The sequence below is a fragment of the Thermobia domestica genome, chromosome 16, assembly GCF_964235325.1.
Source record: "Thermobia domestica chromosome 16, izTheDome1.hap1.1, whole genome shotgun sequence".
In the NCBI taxonomy this organism is placed as follows: domain Eukaryota; kingdom Metazoa; phylum Arthropoda; class Insecta; order Zygentoma; family Lepismatidae; genus Thermobia; species Thermobia domestica.
The window spans coordinates 126,439,868-126,461,154 of NC_137469.1; the positions used below are offsets into that span (position 1 = coordinate 126,439,868).

At 37.5% G+C, this 21,287-nt stretch overlaps 1 protein-coding gene across 3 annotated transcripts in view; it reads left to right on the top strand.

Moving 5' to 3' along the window:
• The window catches only part of LOC145673401 (uncharacterized), a 288,550-nt gene that overhangs the window by 31,995 nt on the left and 235,268 nt on the right, over nt 1–21,287 (top strand). For all 3 annotated transcript variants that reach the window (XM_081743064.1, XM_081743065.1, XM_081743066.1), the window contains exon 3: nt 13,503–13,586. In XM_081743064.1, the coding sequence (XP_081599190.1) occupies nt 13,503–13,586 (84 nt within the window). The remainder of the gene's footprint in view (nt 1–13,502; nt 13,587–21,287) is intronic.

Consider the following 21,287-nt stretch of genomic DNA (forward strand, 5'->3'; position numbering starts at 1 on the left):
TCAGTTTGAGAAAGATTATTGGTTTGTGAACTCTGAAAACTTTCTATTAATCTACAAGCCATGCATGGAGCAAGTTCCACGTAACTCAAAATAGATTAAAATCACAAATCTGCGTTTAAAAGTTGATCGCTCGCTGAACTCTTCTGACCAATAGAATAATTATACTTGATTTTTAGCTTCCTAAAATTGTACTTCTGGGTTCCTAATGCGGGTTCAGAAGACCCCTAAATATATTCAGAAAATCAAAAATAGAATACACAGTTCGTTTAAAAACGTAGGCTGGATCACTCTTTAAAGGTCAGACACGAACTAGTTGAAATGCTCATTCTTCGAACGAGAAGAATAAGTTTATGGAAATATTATTTGCTAAATTTTCAAACCTCTTCCCCAAGAGAATAGCATATCAAATCAAGTGAAATGAAAAAGATCCAAGTGAATCCAACTGCTAACTATATTCTAGATTTATTGTAAACAGCTAAAATACTTACTCGCTTTGGCCACTTTATGAACAGAAAATGGAAAATTAAAATATTGTAGCGGTTGCCTTGTTTTCTTTGGTAGAGCTGGAATTTCCGAAAAGCAAGGACCATGTCGTTACAGATTTGTAAGGAGAAGTGTAAATGCCGAATTTCATCTTCCTATCATGAGAGTTTCGTCAGAAACTCTTTTTTGGAGTATACTTTTAATACTTCTTTCCTCGCTTAGAACATGTATTGTATGGAAGTAACATTAGAGAAACCAGGCCAGGGTTAACTAACAAAAGGAAATCAAACTTTGGTAAATGAACTTCAGGGCCTCCTCCGCGAAGTAGTAGTGTACATTTAAAGTGTTAATATTACAAACTTTAGGAGCGCAATAGCCAGAAATAGTGGGGAAGAGAGTCTTAAAGGTTCCAATTTGCAGTATGTATGACACGACTCAAAATTTGTGAAGTGACGGCGTGGCAGTTAGGAGGATCCTCAGTTTCCGTGCAAAGCGTACTGGGTTCGATTCCTGCCCGAGTATTTTTTTGCTTTAACCAACAAAGTAAACCATTTGTAACTACAAGTAAAATATTAATTCATCATACACCGTATGTTTATAATACATAAAACAATAAAAATGTTCAAATCAGTTGTAAAAGCTTTGAATATTTCATGTTAGCGAGAAATAAAATGCAACCTATTCCGCGTTGTATAGTGATGCCACGCGTTATATTTCGGTTAACACAGTCGTTGTGTAAAAATATTCTTGACGCTTCATGTCTACTGTATATCTGTGAACAATGTGCGAATTGACCGGACTTTTGCAAAGGGGGATGAATTGTGCTTGAGACGACAATAGCATGGCAAATTATGACACTTGTAGCTAGGAGCCCCAGTTAGGGAGAGCAGGAGGGGTATTTGCCCCTCAAGAGTTTGAGGAATAAATATACTTTAAACGAATGTCTACTAATATACTAGTACGAAACGTGAAAGTCTTATGTCGGTTTGGCTCTTGCCCCCTTAAGCTAAGTCTGAAATCACGCAGCTGGCTATAGCATACTTCCAGTATCACCAAACGGAATTTCTTCCTCATCCCCATTGTAATTTGCACACTGTCTACAGATATAGACACGAACCGTCTAGAACATTTTTTATACAACGACTGTGCTAACCATAATATAACTAGTGATATCAATATACAACGATGAATAGGTTACATTTTATTGCTAGTTAACATCGAGCATTAAAAGATTTGACAACTGATTTGAACTTTTTTAAAATTGTTTTATGCATTATAAGCATATGGTGAATTAATATTTTATCGCTACTTTGTTGGTTAAAGCAAAAAACAAAAAAGTTCACTCGTACGGAAATTCAAGCCAGGACCCTTTCTACGGGGGTCGTAGATGCTCTGCGAGGCCGTCACTTGATAATTTTACGCGTCGTATCATGATGCGCGTGTAGGAAATTTTAAGACTTTCCCCCCACTGTTTCTGGCTATTGTGCTGTTAATATTAGCATTTTGAATTTGCACTACTACCTCGCAAGGATGGACCCGAAGTTCATTTACCAAACTCTGCTTTCTTCTTGTAAGAAATGCTCACTTGGAGTCCGCTGGCGAACTTGGACACTATTTAGAGAATGGTTAATTATGCCTAAATAAAAAAGGTGGAAATACACATGAGGAGAAGTTATTGGGATTAAAGTGAAGTTTAGTAATCCAACTAAATAAGGAACAAATGTTAATGTAGCCGCAATCAGTCAGCATCAATTGACAGTGCAACTAAACACTTCAGACACGTGTAAGAAATGGTCGATCCGTTGGGACAAAATGACACTGGTCGGCAAAATGAAACTTTTTCTTCGCTCCAACGAATAAAATAGGTGAATCCTATAGGTTTCGAGCTCCTGAGTTCGAATCCGTAACCCGTTTTTCTCAAGGACATACCACTTTTCAGGGAGGAGGACGTGGTGTTTCAATATCCTCCCAAAGATGCTATTCTCCACCCATAATAAGTTGCATGTTATAATTTAAATATCAGTACAAACTATGTAGATAAAATTGCATAAAAAGTTAAACACTTACGTGTCACTTGGTTTTCCTACTCCTCTTGTAATTACTACAGGGTGCCTTGTGTGTCACATTTCAACAGAAGTCTGCCAACATATTCACACTCCATTTACCACTGTAGCGCCTCTCCATGGTAGCTATTTGCTGGTGAAACCTTTCCCCGTGTTCGGCAGAGACCTCCCCCAAGCTGTACATTTCAGGGAAGAAGTCCAGGTGGCAATGCAGGAAGTGTAACTTTATGGACATATTACATCCCATGTTACGAAATGAAATAATTAACCTGCCTACAATGTCTTCGTAATCAGGTGACTTATGATTCCCTAGAAAGTTACTGAACACTTCTCGAAGCCTCACTTTCCACTTCATTAAGCTTAGAAGAAAATGTAGTATCCTTAAAAACGTCTCTTATTTGAGGTCCCGTAAAAACACCTTCTTTCACCTTGGCCTCGCTGAGTTTTGGGAATTATTTTCTGAGATGATTGAATGCTTCACCATCCCGGTTCAGGGCCTTGACGAAGACCTTCATGAGCCCTAATTTGATATGAAGGGGTGGTAAGAATATTTTCTCCGGATCCACAAGACGTTCATTAGCCACGTTCATCTCCCCTGGGAGCAGTTGCTTCCTTCTCGGCCATTCTGTGATGGTGTACTGATCTTTGGCTCGACTATCCCAATGACACGAGAAGCAGCAGTGCTTTTTGTAACCTCCTTGTAAACCGGTGAGGATGGCAATAACCTTAAGGTCAGCGCATACAGACCATTGGAACTGTTCGTACTTAATTTTGTGCAATAGGTTTTGCATTTAGTCTGACAAACACATGTTACAGTTGGTAGTCTGATTTGACAGTGCATTAAGGCTATCGCAGCAGACGTTGTTCGTGTTGTTGTAAATACAGAGAGAAATGTAGTTGTGTGGAAGTCTGTGAGTAAAAGTAGAATGTCTAACAGTAGTGACTCCGATTCCGAGGTTTCAGTAAAGAAAAGAAATGGAGTAGTGAATCAAGACAAATACAAGCGAAATATCATTCGCAATACACGAGTAAAGGGCAGTGCATACAAGTCGTACAAAGGTAAAGATGTCGCTGAAAAAGTGCAAGAGACGTGGTGACAAATGTTATTCGAATGTGACCAAGGAGACGAAAAAGGGAACTGTGGGCTTACTTTTATTCAATAGAAAGTAAAAATGTGCAAGATACACATATACAAAGTCTGATAGAAACGAGAGACTGCAAACGAAGACATAAGTTACTGAAGCTGCAACAGTCTGAAGAAACAGCAAAGGCAGGAACGGAACCCGGTCCTAGCGAAACTAACTCCGACGTTAAACATGTGGTGAAGAATCACTCCTTTACGTACCACAGAAAGAGAAATGGAAAGCTACAAACTGTTTGCAAAAATACGTTCATGAAATTGCATGGAATAACTGCTAATAGGATACATAGGATTTGTAATCTGCTTGTGGCTGGGAAAGCTCCTAAAGATCAAAGAAGAAAAAAGCGAAGTGGTAACGCTTTTAACGGTGCAATTTGTATGGCGATACATAATCATTTTGCCAAGTTTGAAGTTAAAGAGACGCACTACGGTGGGAGACAGGAATTCTATCTAGATGCAAGGCTCAATATGAAGATTATGCATGAGCTATTTTTAAAAGAGTACTCGGAATTCGCCAATAAGGTTAAATACAGTTTTTATCGTCGATACTTCCTAGAAAATTTTGATTATAATTTCGGCAGGCCTCAAGTAGATGTATGTAGAAAATGTGAAAATTTTAAAGTAAAGTTGTTAGATCCTGCTCTAAGTGAAAATGCAAAACGGAATACTACTGCAGAAATAATGATACATTTAAGGCGCGCCAAGAAGTTCTATAGTGCCTTGCAGGCAGCAACTATCAACGAAGATAACGATACTATGGCAGTAGCATTTGACTATATGCAGAACCAACCTTTGCCTCTGATTCCTGTACAGGACGTATTTTACCTCCGGCAACTATGGGTAAACATCTTCTGTATTCAAAATTTGAAAACTACCAACGGGGAATTTTTTGTGTGCCATGAAGGACAGGCTCGTAAATATGCAGATGAAGTTTGTACGTTTTTATTGAACTACTTTGAAAATGACGTACCTCGTACTGTGAAGAAGTTTTTGCCTTTTAGTGACAGTGCAGCAGGCCAAAAGAAAAATAACACAGTGATACGATTTTTCTTTCCTTATCTGACAGCGGTAGATTTGAATCAATTACGCACTATTTCCCTAGTAGGGGACATTCCTTCCTACCGTGTGACCGTGACTTTGGTAACATCAAACGACTTCTACGAAGAGTCGATAGGATTTACACTGCTGAGCAATATTGTGAGCTCATCGAACGAGCAAGTGCTACGGGCAGGTTCAGTGTTCAAGAGGTTGTGATAAGCGATATTTTGTGTTTCAAAGACTGGTGGCAAGCATTTTACAAAAAGACTGACTCTCAGATGAATCTTATGGAAGAGAAATCCCTAGAGAACATTTCAGGACCTTTTCATAAAAGGAGTTTACATACATGATCCGTGAGTAAGGGAATTGGCAAAAACATTCATCGATGGTTTGGGTGCGAATACCTTGAGTTTTGCTAAGACCACCAGAGCCCCTTCTCTTCCTACCAGAAAAGCCTACCCTGCAGGTAAAATCCCCTTCACAAGAAGAAGATTAAGGATTTGCGAAAACTGGAACTATACACCCATAACTACGGTTGGTTCTACAAGCCATTATTAAGGTGGCCAACTGACAGTGAACAGCTTGATGGTCACATCCCCTCCGATGTTGAAGATGATGAAGACTAACCAACAGACGTTGGATTTTGTTTCATCTTTCTGTAGGTACTGATTGTCAACTATTTGCGTTGCCATGTAGGTTTTTTCTTGTATTCATGCATGTACAAAGATAATAGATTATATTCTTCAATATGCAAAAGCAATGTTTATTTCAGACATAACAGTTGTGGAACACTTTACAAGTTATCTCCGATTTCAAGAGCAATATTACTGTTTTTGACGTTCGCGCTTCAGGCATCTATGATGTACAAATAAAGGTATAAAGAGGGAAATTAGTGTTAGGACAAGTCATTTCATGCAGAAACAACACATGTGCATATTTGTTAACATTAAAAAAAATCAACAATGCGTTTTCGTCTAACGCTGACATAACAGTCACAAGAAGTAACAATAAATCTACAATATGCATTTTCCTCAGAATATGTCACAGCAATTATCGAAATAAAGTAGTTTTTTGCGTTTTCTTAAAAGCACAAAAAGGTTGCATGTGTGGTTTCTGCAATAATTGATTCAAATATAAAATATTTGCTACAAAAATACGTACAGACCATAATTTGATAAGCTCAGAAATATAAAGTAACAAAATAGCGTTTATGATTCAGTCTAGAGAGCAGTTGTTATTTAAAGAATGGACATACACTACTTCGACAATCAAGATAAGACGAGAAATGTTTACGATACTTTTCGTCTCGTCTCGATTCTCATCTCTAAAGCAAGACGATAATTTCAGTTAGTGTGGTCCAACCTCGAAAGTAAAATGTTCTTTCTCGTCTCGATTTTATTTGTTTTGTTTGTGAAACGAGATGAGAAATTCCTCTTCTCGTGGGCAGCACTAAACAAAACCGAAATGTTCTTGGGAAATGGCACGTTTCTGCTTGTAATGGTATGACCTGAGCGATAATAAGCTTCTAACTTTTAATCTTCTACGAGAGAGTAATAATAATAATAATAATAATATTTATTATTATTATTATTATTATTATTATTATTATTATTATTATTATTATTATTATTATTATTGTTATACCTGAAGATTTGGTAGTTCAAGTATTGAAACATCCGAGCATTCAAAGTCTGAAAATAAAGAAATGTCTGTGATCGCCGAGCAATCGCCACCAAAAATTTTAAAGTAAAAAGAAACACTCACCCTCCGTAGATCCGATCCGACGACCTGTAGATTACTGGCCGAGCACCTTGACCACTGAACCACCATCAGTACAAGTAAAAGATTCGTTTTTAGTGTGTTCACATTAGGTTTCTTTACCTCCGGTTACAAAGTTCTATGTTTTTTCTGTTTGTTTCGAAAGTTCTTTCGTATTTCTTTTATGATGATGTAATTCAATAATCTTCGGATAGTTTTTATTCATAACTTGAGTTGTTCTTAAATCTTTGGTTCTAAATTCTGTTTCTTATCCACACCTAAATACAGATATGACAGATTAAATTCTCATACTCTGCGTTTGGTTTCAAAATCAGTTCCCATTACCTGGTCAAGGACTTATATCCGCCACTAAACAAACGTTTGTCCTACGTAGTATTAAAGCACAAGAATCACGTAGTCAGCTCCTAATTCAAATGACCGAATTGTTGCCTTCTATTTGTGGTTCTTTTTTAATAAGCATTAGAAAAAATGAATAATAAGATAGGTGGAGGCTTGAACCCAAGAAACCTAATGATTATCTCGATGTTCAAGTACGTTATCCACTCAGTCAACAAAATACAGCAGAAATTTTAGTAACAATCATGATATCTCGGACTAGTTGTAATACTTTTGTTGTTTTAACGTTAAGTGCTAAGAGTGAAGATTTGTCCTGTTTTTTGTTATTTTTACAGCTTATTGTCTAAACTGCAACATTAAAATAAATGTAAATAACTATTTTATTCATATTTGCTACTTGAATAGCTTTGTTAAACATAATTAAATTACGAAGTGGATGAATATTGTATGGACTGATTTTTCATAACATAGATTCCAGGAAGGGTTGTAAAAACTAAACTCTCTACAAAACTCTTTGGGACAGTTAGTAATATATAATTTTACCACACAAGACATTTTTTTTTAGATTTCTACATAATTAATTAAATACCTACCAAGACACACATGCTTCTATTGTAGAAAAGAAATATTTTCAATATTTCTTCACACCCAATATTTCTTCAAAAGCCTAACCGAGACTCGACTACTTAAGCATTCATTTAGCAAATCGAAAGTTTCTGTTTATTTCTATTGTTTTTTTCAAATCAAAGTTTAGTTTGTGTTCTTTCTCCCTCCGACCATCATTTCATGACAGAACTCTCAAGGTAGGAGACCTCGGCAGTATGATAGAAAAGTTGAGGTGTTATAGGTACTAGGTTAGAAATCCGGCGTTCGTTGGTTCAAATCTACTCAAAGTCAACTTAATACTTTAATTTTAATTTGTTCTTGCAGGCCGTATGATTACTTCTCTTTGCTCAAAGTTCTCCATATAGAGATGAGATACAAGAATCATGCACATGTTAACCGAGAGAAAGAGAGAGTGGAGATATCTCCATTTGGAATATAATCCGAAACATTCATCGCTATTCATATTTGATTTTGCTTTAGTTTATTTTTATTTAATCTTTTTTACGAAATTACAGTTCTCGATTACTTAGAATATAGCAAGAGATAGTGAATAATATATTACGGTGTATTGCAAGAGAGAACTCTTATTCTTTTGATATCGTATATACCTCTAATAAATATATGCTTGTATCATTAATTGGAGATTAACTTACACAAGTTCATGTTATGTGCACACACAATATGACTATTTGTCATACTTAAAACATGATATGTTTTCTACTGATGGAATGGCTTTCGCAAATTGAACTGACACACAGCACATATTGTTTTTACTTTCTTAGATTGTATTTTTTTCTTTTTCCGTTGTATTTCCTTTTGTTTTCTGTTTCATTTTCAGAATACACTGGAAACCAGTAATATAACTCCAGATAATATTTTTGTTAGTTTTAATGTGTAAATGAAAAATAATAATAATACATTTTTAAAAAGTAAAAGCTAGGATGGTTTTGGTGATAAAAGAAATTAGTCCGGCCGTCAAACCCCCGGTTTTGAGTGTACCGTGCATTCGCGTCCGCATAAAATATTTTCACGTTTTCATAATCTTTTAACCCTACCGAGTAATATTAGGAAGGGTGTCGCCCTAACACCCTTGGGCAATTTGTATAAAACACGTTAATATGAAATGGCTGCCGCCGTTAACGGAATTTCTAGTTTCATTAATCTCTCTTCAACTTCTAGTTCTATCATATTAATATAGATGTGTATACCTGTTTTAATGGTCAAAAAATACTTTGAGCAGTTTACCATTGTTGTTGAGTCGATATTTAAGAATGTAAAATTTATGTATGTACAAAAAGCTACCGCCATTAACGGAATTTCTATTTTCATTTATATCTTTCCAAGATCTTGTTCTATCATAGAAATATAGGTGTCTACACCTATATTTTAATGGTCAAAGAATACTTTGAGCAGTTTACCATTGTTGTTGAGTCCATATTTAATTATGTAAAATTTATGTATATACAGAAAATTAAAAAAGAAATTATATTAACCATAGGAAATACAGTATGCGTGGGACGAGAAAACAGTAATTTATCAGTAAGAAAAACATATTTGTATGGACAATCATTTTAGGGCAGACTGTTATCAAGATTAATGTCCAATCTTGATTCCAATTTATAAAACGGATAGTAACTGAGAACGATACCCTAGAATTTGCTAGATTTAATACATAATAGTGCCGCCAGCAAGTACAAGACTCTAACAGCCACAAGGGTCATATATACCTCCTTAATAGACATGGATCCTGCAGACCTCGACACAACGTTCACAGCAATGGTTGAGGTCATACGACTTACCAATATGTGCGGACAAAATGTGACTATATTCACAAACGACCAGCAACTGTATAAGTTGGCTGTGCACATCAGCTCGTTTTACTGCAAACAGTTTTCAACTTTCATTCCAAAACTTGGGGGAATGCACAGACTAATGATCTTTATTGGTTGCGTTGGATGTCTGATGACATGATTTGGTCTTGAAGATATTCTGAATGCAACATTTGGAAGTGTTCCAAAAATTCTATCTGGTAAGATGTTCCCATAGAATTTCAGAGCTCTTCAATTGGTTATTGAAGTTTAGAGACCTATTTTTCTTGCGGTGAATTCAAAGGAAGAACTTATATTTAAAAAAAAGCATCAAGCAGCTCTACATCCAAACTATGGTGTGGAAAATTTAGTAAAGCCGGTTTTTTTTATTATGATGGTATTTGTGAAAGCTGAACGTGAAAGTGAATGGCGACTATACCTGTGGGCAGTAAAGCATATGCTGCCGTATTTCTTTTCTGCTGATCATCACAATTATACAAGGTACGGTTTGTATTATTTGTAGTCAATGCAAAAATGTGATGTACTAAAGAAATTCATGGAAGGGAAGCACGTCATGCACCACAAGGAAGGGCTGTGGAACGGCATCTGGTCTGACATGTATATCGAAACGACATTTACGAGATACGGTAAAGGATCCCGTGGAATCATCAGACTGACAATGAAACCAGAAAGTATGAAGACGTGGGCATACAACATGCGCATTTTAGCCGTATTTTGCAAGATCTGTCCGACTTGACCAACGACAGTCAGGGGGATGAAAAATAGAAACCAGAAGGATTCGAGCAGATAGAATTGACAGAGAGAAACTCAGGAGTAAGATAGAAACATGTATTGATCCATTTGACACGAAGGACCATTCCCAATCTCTTACCAACATAGTCACTGGCAGAATCGCGTCAGAAAAAGTGAATGTTCACAATGCATCGAATATTGGAATGGATCAAATGGTTAATTATTCAGCTACTTGGCAGGCAGGTTTCTCCATACCAAAGGAAGTTATAACGATGACTATTAACAGGAAGTCCATGTGCGTTGGAACTATAGATGTATGTGATGCCATGTTGATCTGCTCTCGTGTTTCTGGAATACAAGGGCCAAGAAACATCAATTTTCAACCTGTCCTCAAACATGAACTTGCCTCCGTACCAATTGCCATGTTTGATGACTACCGGGAGATGAGAATAACAAAGGTGAAATCACTCATGATGAATCAGCTAAAAGTTGATGCATCTGCAAGAGCAATCTTCAGACCAGAAGATACAGTGATTGATGGAAGTGCTATACTGTGGGTAGTAGACTGTCCGAACAATGGAACTGTTCATGGCTATTCCAATAACGTATGAGAATACATATTCCAGAAGACAATGCTCTTTAATGTGTATTAGGTATTCGACAGATACTACAACTACAGCATTAAGAGTGGCACAAGATTGGCCCGAGCTGGCCAGTTTCGTAGGAGGAGGCAAAAGCCGAGTTTGGGAACATCACTTTCATCCCGGAAAATGTACTTACTGTCACTTAAAACAAGATACAATTGACAGAGTTAATTATCCAGTAACTTCTAACTGATGTTCATATCAGAAATCTGGACTCTAAATTGGTCATAACTGGAAAGGACCCCACTCAAAAGAGATACACACAGAACTGATTTTAGAACAACATACGAAGAAGCAGGTGTGATCATAGTGCAGCAAGTAGTGAGGATTGCCCAAAAGGGAGTGAAGAGTATCACAGTTACGTGCGACGATACCGATGTTTTCATACTTCTCATGTACTTCTTTCTCACTCTTAAACTGTCGCGAGTGTTAACTATAGAAAGAAGTGGGACTATCAGGACCGTTATCGACGTTGGCGCAGGCGTAGAAAAAGATACGGCATTTCTTCCAGATCTTCCAGGTGCACATGCTCTCTCAGGATGGGACACGGTTGCTCAGTGTTTTGGCATCGAAAAGAGAGTGCACTGCGGCAACAAACTCAAGCTACTTGGAAAATTTCATGCAAATATCGCCGATGTTGTAAAAGAAACCACGTATTTCATGTTCGTTGCTACGAAAGCAAAAGGAGAGAAAATATATCTGATGTACGAGTCGTTGCGTGGATTACAAAGATATCAAGGCGAAAGCCTGCGTCATCTCCTGATTTGAAAAGTCTCTCATCTACAACGGAAGCATTCGAGTTAAATGTGCGTAGAGCACACATTCAAACTGTCATATGGATGTCAGGGTGGGAATTTTAGCGTCCCAAGTTTGATCCCCCTTTGTAAGGCTGGAAACGTGAAGATGCGTCGAAATCTCTTGTTCTTGTGCTACTGCTATTAAATACTTCATTGGCAGCTCCAGAAGTGTTTGATATGATTCATTGTCGTTGTTCATCTGATAAACCATTCTTAACAGCTTATTGTCGTTGCAATGCAGCTAAACTGTCATGCACTGTGTTTTATCTCTGTCATGACGAAGCACGGTGTTATAACGAAAAAAATAAAATAATCGCCGCGGCAAATACAAACGTAGACGAAGAGGAGACCGAATATTTTATTCATGATTTGTACTCTTTTTGCTCGCAGTGACTGTGCAAATGAAAGTGTTTATAGTTTTAAAACATATTCTTCAACACTTTTAAGATGTTTAAAGCAACTTGTGATTGATAAAAACCTTGAGTGTACACAACGGGGTAAATTTGAGGTGTATGCACAAAATTTGATTTATCAGTAATAGCAGCACTTAGTTTCCATAGTAACGCTTTCGAATATAATGACGACAAGACAACATCGTGAAGTACTAAAGACAATTAGTATCAAATTAGCTGTTTACTTGTACCAAAGCCTGTAGTTTGCATCAAAACCTAACCTACGCACCAGTGAAACCTGTTTTTTTTACTTGCACAGAGAATTGAGAAACATTTTATAACGATGTCATTATATAAGATATCAAAATAATAATTGGCATGAACATTACCAATATCTCAATGTATATTGGGGTACCGTGCTTTCACCCAGGGCCCCAAAGGTCGAAAAAGGTATTTTTTCAGAGAAATTTCCCGATTTTTCTAAATTTCCCTTTTCTCGTACGTTGTAAGGGTATGATCTTTATAGCATTTGAAAGATTGCATCATTTTAAAGAGAATGGCATATGAACTATAAAATTCTGATGAATTGTGTTGAAGTAATAGATATTTGAAAAAAGTGCTAAAAATGCTTAACGTCATTGGATTCGAAAGGGTTAATGGGTATTATGCAAAATGCCCAAGGGTGTAGGAGCGACACCCTTCCTAATATTGTTTAGGAGGATGTAAATGCCATGAAAATGCAAAAATATTTTATGCGGACGCACATGCACGGTACCATGGACTGAATGCCGGACTAAATATTCTCACAAAACAAAGATGGAAGTTAAAACACCTCGACCTTATTTTTTTCATAAAGTTTTATTAGAGATACTAAAACTGATAACTAACAAAACTGGAGGTAACGTTGAAACGAATAATGTAAAACATTCAGAGATTTTACAAAATACTGTAACCTGTTATATGAAATGAATGTTTGACCAACATTGATTTTTCCTTGGTATATCTAAGGTTGAATAAAATTTCTCTTTAACTCTCTCATGATATGAATCACACTGTAAATACTAAGCTCTGTATTCTAAACTAGTTTAGTACACTGACATATTTCGAACAAACTAGTGCATTTGTAGAACGCCTTATGTAGTTCCCAACCAGCAAACCTTAACAATATTGTTGGTTGCCTAACGTTGCAGGATGTGAAAATTGAATGTGTGAATGCACTTTTGCTGGTGTGTATACAAGTCTTCTGCCATAATCTTTGATTGGTCGGAATCCAAACACATCAAATGGTTATACAAATCGTGTACATTCATGCATTTAACGTTGAATCTCTTCTGAACCATGCAGGAATTTTATTAACTTGTTGTAATCAGCATGAAGTAGTCTTTCAAATAGCATTCTTAATTTCTCTGCAAACAAGTGCTTTCTGCAAACTTCCCTTATTAGTTGTACCAGATATCAAATAAAAGGTGTATAAAATAATCCTCAAAAGAGAATGGAAAACTTAAGGCTATGTTTCTCACCTTTAAATTATTGTTTGTTAAACCACTAATTGAATCGAAACCCAAAATTTTAAGTTCACATTTTATGTAGGCCTACATATTCAAACCATATCATACGAGAGGAAAGTTGATCATCTAAATGTTTTCTTTTTGTTAATTGCAGATATATTTGATGTGACTACCATTTATCGGTTGACAGATATCTATGACTTTTTGAAAGCCGAAAAAGACAACTCGTTGAATCCAGGTAAGAACATCTTTACTTCACAACATTTTTCGAGTATTTGCAAAGTCAAGATTACTTTTAGATCATTAAGGGTTAATCAATTGGTTTGCTCCGCTGCCAAATGTTGCCAAATTTGTTTTGTAGGATTTCCTGACTCACTGTCACTGCTACAATGACGAAATGAAATTAAATTTTTGAATTTTACGTGCCACGATTATGCCAGCTAGACTAAAGAAGACGGTGATGATGAGAAATGGATGAAATAGTGGTATGAAGAAAGTGGTAGGAAACAAGAGAGCCCCGAGAAAACACACACACACACACACACGGTGTTTATCCACCACAAAGTTCACTTGGCGTTAACTGGGATCGAACCCGGAACGCCATGCACCAGAGATGAACGCTCTACCACTGAGCCACCGCGGCCCATTACAATGCTGAAAATAGCACACCTTATTGGTATTTAAATTAATGAGTTTCACAGTAATCTATCATAATTTCACACAGTAGCAGGGCTAATAAATAAACTGCAACCTGTATTACTATATTTTATAAAATGGCGAATGTTACTTTTCCGTTTCTGTTCTATTTGAGAATATGGCAGCTGAGTGATGATGGTTGGCGGAGCGCAGTGGCGATCAAATGCCGACCCAATATTTCCCAGGCATTCTCGATAGCACCTAGGTTCATTGACTTAAATGAGGGTAAAAAGTGTATTCTGAGCAGAACACGCAGTATTGTGAGATGTTCTACTGAAGAATGGATTCAAGCAGTAACGAGATACAAATTCTGAGGACTGGATTGTCCATGTTACACGTATATGACGCATTAGTTATACTGTTCTTAATGAAAACGAATGGCTAAGAAGATGTGTAGCTTATTGCCTCTCATGCCGCAGTCCAAAGTGTATGTCTTGCGTTTCGAGTGCAAACATACTCTGGATTTTTCAGGTCATCTGCTTTTCTATGGACACGCATAGAGAGACTGTGACCAGATTCTCATCATTCAACACTGCCACTTAATCTCTGTTTCAACACCGAACGCGTTCTCCAATTGGTCGTGTCGGTAAGAACGTATTAACGCGAGAGAAACATTGCATCATAAATTTTTCCAGACTTGTGTTTCCCGGGCGTAGCAATGCTACTGAGAGTCACTTATGCATTGCAAGTCTCTGTAATCTTTTACCACTGCTTGCATCCAAAAATTTCGCTTATCTTCAAATTGCGTTGTATATATAAAGAATCCTTTATCTTTATTTATATTTGCTATTTTGAGAGTTTCAATATGAGAAAACAAAATAACTTATTCATTTTCAATATTTTTGTTTAATAATAGTGTGAAGATATGTGTATTTGGACCATATGGAAAAGTTTCTTATTTTGAACAATGGGACATTTTATTTTAAAAGAACATTTTAGTCAAAAGAATCATCATTCGTTTCAAGTTAAATTACCTATCGACTCTTTTTTTTTCTAAGTTCATTTGCCTTTGCTGTCTGTCATTCATTTCTTACGTTGTAATTTTTCAATTAATAAAATAACAGATTGCTTCCCCGTCCGCATTCCTATTATCACTTTACCTTGGTTAATCTACGAGCATGCACTTTTTTCATCGAGACACAATTCAGAGTGAATAACCGAGGATATGAACCCGGAAGGAACGCCAGACAAAATGGATTGAGAGACTATTGGAAGGGACAGTTGACATGGAGCAAGGGACGAGTTAGAATGTAAACCGCGAACTTCATTTTGAAATTTACGATTGAAAGCCTTGCTCTGTCTTATAGAGCACCTTGTTTCGGCTAACGCCAGATAGCCATCTACGACGATGTTTTGCTTTTTAAGAAGAAGTTTTAAGTTTAACTAGAATCGCGGTCTTCGTGAAGTTGGTCACTCAGTCCGGGTTTCGCCGACCCTTAACCTTGGTTACTTGGATGAACGGCCAGCCAAACAGAGGGATGGACGGACGTCGGCCCATTGGAGGAATCGTCGAGAGGACAACGATCAGATCAGCAAGTAAGTGCGAGTAGATTAACCTCTCCTGAAAGTTACTCCCTTCTTACCCCTTTTTCACCCCCTTTTTACATCACAGTCTGTTTCTTTTATACTTGTCACATTTTATTTAAATGCAACCCAGGTCTGGTCCCGTACCTCGCATTTTGTCAAGTTCCATGAATACAAAATCCTGGGCGCAACTTGTCGGTTCTGGCATCCCCAATTACGTTGTTTATGAGTACATTATCTGAGCTTTCAGACCGACAAGGGGCGACTGCACAATAGTATAAAATAAACAAAATAATAAGCAGAAGACTTAAATATTGACTGATTCTCTTCCCGTATTAATACTGTTTCAAGAAAAAATGTATCCCTCAAAGCTGAATGTCGAAACTTCATCCAACGAGGAGTACTATCGTGGATTTAGAATCACATACGAAAAATTTACCAAATCTTATCCATTTTTTCAACCATGAAACTATTATAGACAGTATCTGCAGTATTCCAATATTTTATCTAAACATTCATTTACGTGTATGTTAAGACAACAATAGAAATTTTCTTTCGAAATACGGGAAAGAATTCTTCTCAAACATTATTTGTACACATTTTTGCCAACCGTAGCGGAATTCCGCTACGCGTAGCGACCTTTCGTTGACCTGGAAACAAAGCGGCGACGGACGAAAAATACGGAAAATGTAGCGAGTTTTGAAACCTTCCATTCCTCCCCCCATAGCTTGAAAGAAGTGAATAAATTAAGTTTGAAAACATTGCTTTCTTTCTAAAATGCTTAATATAGTTTCGTAGAGGGGAAAGTATTCAAATTTAAATTAACAGAATTGTTCCATTTCCGAGAACGGTGTATGAGGGAGGAGAGGAGAATTGCACAAGTGTTCACACCTTCTCCTGATGATGTTGATTACATTCAAAATAGTAATTGTAATTCAGTCATAAAGGTGCATCTTTTGTTATTATAAGTGGCAGACCGCATCTACAAGAAGTCATATAATCGGCGAGGAAAGCTAAAGTTCTTTAGCGTTTGTTAATTTTATTTCATAGGTTATTTAAGTAAAATGGTATAATTTTGAAGTAATGGAAAGGGCACTATGCAAACAGATACGACGCAGCATTTTATTGCATATTAGGTTATCGTATTCAGTAGCGAATAAAACACATATATCCCTTTCCTTTCATTCCTTCTATTTTTAAAAGAAAAATTGTTTACAATTACAATTGATGTTACACAATGTTAATATGTTAATAAAGAACATTATAATAAAAAATGATGAGCATTGACCGTGACTTTTACTTCAATAATATTAATTCAAATTATACTGAAATTCTTTTTTTAATTCATAAAATTTAGTGAAGCAATAAAGCAGGGCCTTCCATTTGGAATTTACGCTTATTATTAATGTGTGAAATATTTTGCAGTTTTAACACTGTTTTTTACCATTAAAGTTTAATTTTATATAATGTGGAAAATAGCGGAATTTCAGTAAGAGTATTGAAACGTGGCGGAATTTTGACAGCACAGTAGCGACTATTTAAGCTGGCGACCTGGCAGCACTGTTCGTACATAACCCAGCCAATGAGCCTTAAGAGGAAATAAAAATACAGACCAGTGATAAATTGATAAGAAAACAGAACTAATAAAACCAAAGATTGAAGATTCAAATTTATCCCAGGAACAAGCATATTTTCTTAAGCAACATTATGAGATAAGAGACAAAAGGTTAATAAGAAAAATTCAAAGTCGAAAAACTAAAAATCACTCAAATAGTAATACAATGACTTTATGGACATTAGGATCTAGTGGTCCACTATCACGATCTGACGCACGCATGGAGGGCGTGCCTAGTCTTTCGGCCTATTTAATAGCCAGCTCCGTCAACATAGGCACCCTGCTAGTAGTTGCTAATACTTGGACGTATGTCCTCATGAACATAGTGGACAGTCAAGATTTGTCCCTTACCTTTGATTCACCGTAGCGATGTAACCCTTTCTAAGGAAGAGTGAGACGGCTTCTGCGCGGCTGGATCGAAGTCCTGAGCGCCTGAGCTAGTTAGTCACTCCTCTCATGCTCTGCAGATGGTACCCGAGCGTTAAGGCAAGTTCACCTCTCACCCATGCTCGCCGTTACCCAGATTCCTGGGATAAGCTCACACAAGCTACCGAAGCCCTGCATAGTCCAACCAAATATAGGAGCCCCAGGTATGGCCAAGGGGGCTTGTTCCATCATGGCCCTGCCTACTTCTATACGTTCAACGGCTATCGCCTTCGCGTTTAGAGGTACCACACATACATCGAGGTGCTACCGTATCTCATTCCGGATCCAAGGTATGTGGTAGGTCACCATTTGAGTTTGATGCCAGCCCTTATCCGCAGAGCTTCCTCCCTTCCACTGGGATCACAAACCGTTACCCAAATACCTGAGATTGACACTTTTCCAGTTGTCATTCAGTGTGCATGCCCACAGGCATGAATCTGAACTTTCCTTCCCGGTAGGATCGTCTAAGCATTATGGAACTTCCTCTTAATACGGTATAGGTTCACCGTACATTACCAGAGCCAATGACTGATGAGACCGTCTGCTGAAAGCAGATATGTTCATTTGGAAGCCTTGTCTACCATGGTAGGCTCTTCCACAAATACGTGGCTACCTTTCCTTAACGAGCTTATATACCACATATACGTTGTAGCAAAGCTACTTTCCGAATCCAATGGTACGTGTAGGCCACCGTTGGGAGGAATCACCAAACTCTGCCTCGGTAGGGTCTTTCAAGAGTTGCGGAACCTTCTTTAATTACGGTAGAGGTACTACGGTCTTGCAATGCAGTCTTGCAATGCAGAGTACATTGCCAGTCAAAATTAAGGAGAGTAGACTGTCTCTCCTTAATGATAATGGCTATTTGGGAGCGTCAGCTTCCCAGGCAGAATCGTACTCCTACACCTAGTAATAACAACGGAACGTGGGACGAAGGAAATCACTCCCTCATTTACTCTTGAGGTAAGAATGTGCGTTAGGATACTAAGTACACCATCCCGGACCCAAGAGTACGTACAACACACGCTTTCAGAGCTGCACCTACATCTTCCCCCGGTAGGGCGCTGGATCGCCCCCGGAGCGCACCAGGTACCCCTCTTTCACCCGTGTTGCAGTACCACGTGGTCTTATTTCCTGGACCCAAGAGTACGACCTAGTTGGCCATTTCGAAAGATAGCCAAAGCCTCACCTCCGTCGGTAGGTGAGGCATTTGAAGCTACGTACCTCGATAAGAATGTGACGAGGTAGCACATACTTTCCAGATCCAATGGCAAAAGTTAGTCGCCCATTTCGGAGGGTGGCCGAAGCCTCACTTCCGCCTTGATTCCTATACCCATTAAAGAAACACAAGTTTGCACAGATGCATGTGAGACAGTGCGTGTTCCCACACACTTCTCAGCACCATATCTCCCTCTCAAGGCATCCAGGCCGCCATAAGGCATGCAGACACGGTGTGAATGAGGGGGTCTCTCCTACTTTCACAGCACAGGCTTGCAGTCGGCCATGACAAGAAAACACCTTGCTTCGTACTTTGTTTGGCTGAAACAGAACTTGACAGTAGTTGAAACGTAGATAATTTTACGACAAGAATTCTAGACTTTTGAATGTATATTCAATAAAGAGTATTTTCATACTGTGAGACTTTACAGCTACTGTACTTTACTGTATTTTCAATAAAAAAGATTACAATGCCGTTTACAGCAATTATGTGTCTCAAACCGTTCTCAAGATACAGTAAACACTGGTAAAGTTTGAGATACTGTATTTCCAAGAACTTGTTGTAATTACACATACCAAAAGTGTTGTTGTAATGCTGTAGAATCAAAGGATATTAACAATTGTTTGAAAACTGCCGTGTTTAGCGCCTTGTTGAACGATATGCTTAACATTTTCCACATCTCCGGAATGATTTGATATACGAAGTTCCTGTAAATGGCATTATGGTTCTTTATATCTAATGAAAACCAGCTACATAATTGGATATAATACTTATGTGAACACCTTTCGAAATAAGGTCCTTTGAAAAAGTTTAATTCCCTAAACTATCTTATCAATAATCACCATAGTATTCGACAGTACGGCATTTCGAATGTGCATTGCCCAGTTCACCTGACTTGCCTTATTACTGTTGTAGAAGCGTTGTTTTTTATGTTTGTGATATTGCAGCAACCTTATTTTGCGATACTGGATAACAAGTGTCGTATTACAAATTTTCATTTGACATGTAGAGTCGAAATCGGAAGGGCATATGGGAAAAAGGAGCTGATTGCAATTTTTGCGAAAATGGTGATGTTGGTGCTAGCTTATACTTCTAAATGCACTAGGAACATTGTGAAAAATGTGACGTTGCAGAGAAACTTACATAAAACGAAAAGCCATACAGAGAAAGAAGGTATCCATCAACATTTTCAATTGCTTCTCCTGAAAAAGTTTAAAATATCGATTAGCCCATTCTTTCCGTGTACAATGAGGTGTAATCTTACGTAGTGTCACTTGAAAAATACAACTTTGAGTTTATAAATCAACACAGTTAATCTGCTGTATTGTAGATTACGTCAAAAAGTTCCCCTATCGATGTTTGCTGGGTACAAAATTTAATTTAAGCATTTTGTATAAGTCCATATGAAGATAAATGATTCACCATGTATATATATATATATATATATATATATATATATATATATATAGTCGAATACAATAACTTAGGACAGTTCTCCACTTTAAGAGCTAAATTGATGATCAAAATATATCGGAAGGAAAACGATTTTTACACTGTTATTATGGTCTTGTGTCCTAGAACAAACTCACATATTACCATTGTCTAACAACCATTACAGAAGTTACCAGAGGGAAAAATCTCACTGTCCCATGTTAGGGCGCAGATGTTCTAATATGGGACACTAAAGGAAAGGCAGTTGTTTTTCACTAAGTGGTAGGAACTCTCCCATGATATCAAAGCAGTTCCTAACATGAGTTAACAGGGAGAATGTTACAAAAGCAGTTCTAGCTAGGGACCAAAGAAAGCAAAGGAAATACGCAATTAAGAACAATGTAATTTTGTATTTGAAAATAATAAACACTACATGATCTTGTGAACATAAAAACGCAATCAAGAACATACGTGTTCACAAAAGGAAAGACACTATTTACTATATAAATCAGACTTTAAATTGCACTTGCTATATAAATTAATACTTTACTCCAAATTGTGTGCATCAAATATCCCAAATTGTTCCTACCTTGGTACAAACCCCGGGGGCGCGGTGGCTCAGTGGTAGAGCGTTCACCTCATGTGCTTGGGGTCCCTGGTTCGATCCAAGATCGCGCCGTGTGTACTTTGTGGCGGACAAACACCGTGCTTGTGGGTTCTCTCGGATTCTCCCGTTTCTTACCACTTTCTTTATTCCACCATCTACATTCCTTTCTCATCATCACCGTTTCCTTTAGTCTAACCGGCATATCCGTGGGACGTAAAACTAAAGATTTCATTTCATTTCTTGGTACAAACCTACTATACCAAGTTAGGATACCAATGTGCTTGATATGTAAGTTGTGAATACTTTCTACATTGCACTGGCACTACTGGAAAAAACAACGTGGAAACGTGCTGTCAATGGACATGGCAGCATGATAGTTCAAGCATAGGAATGCTGCATAAATAGTTTATTCGCGGCAGTAGAG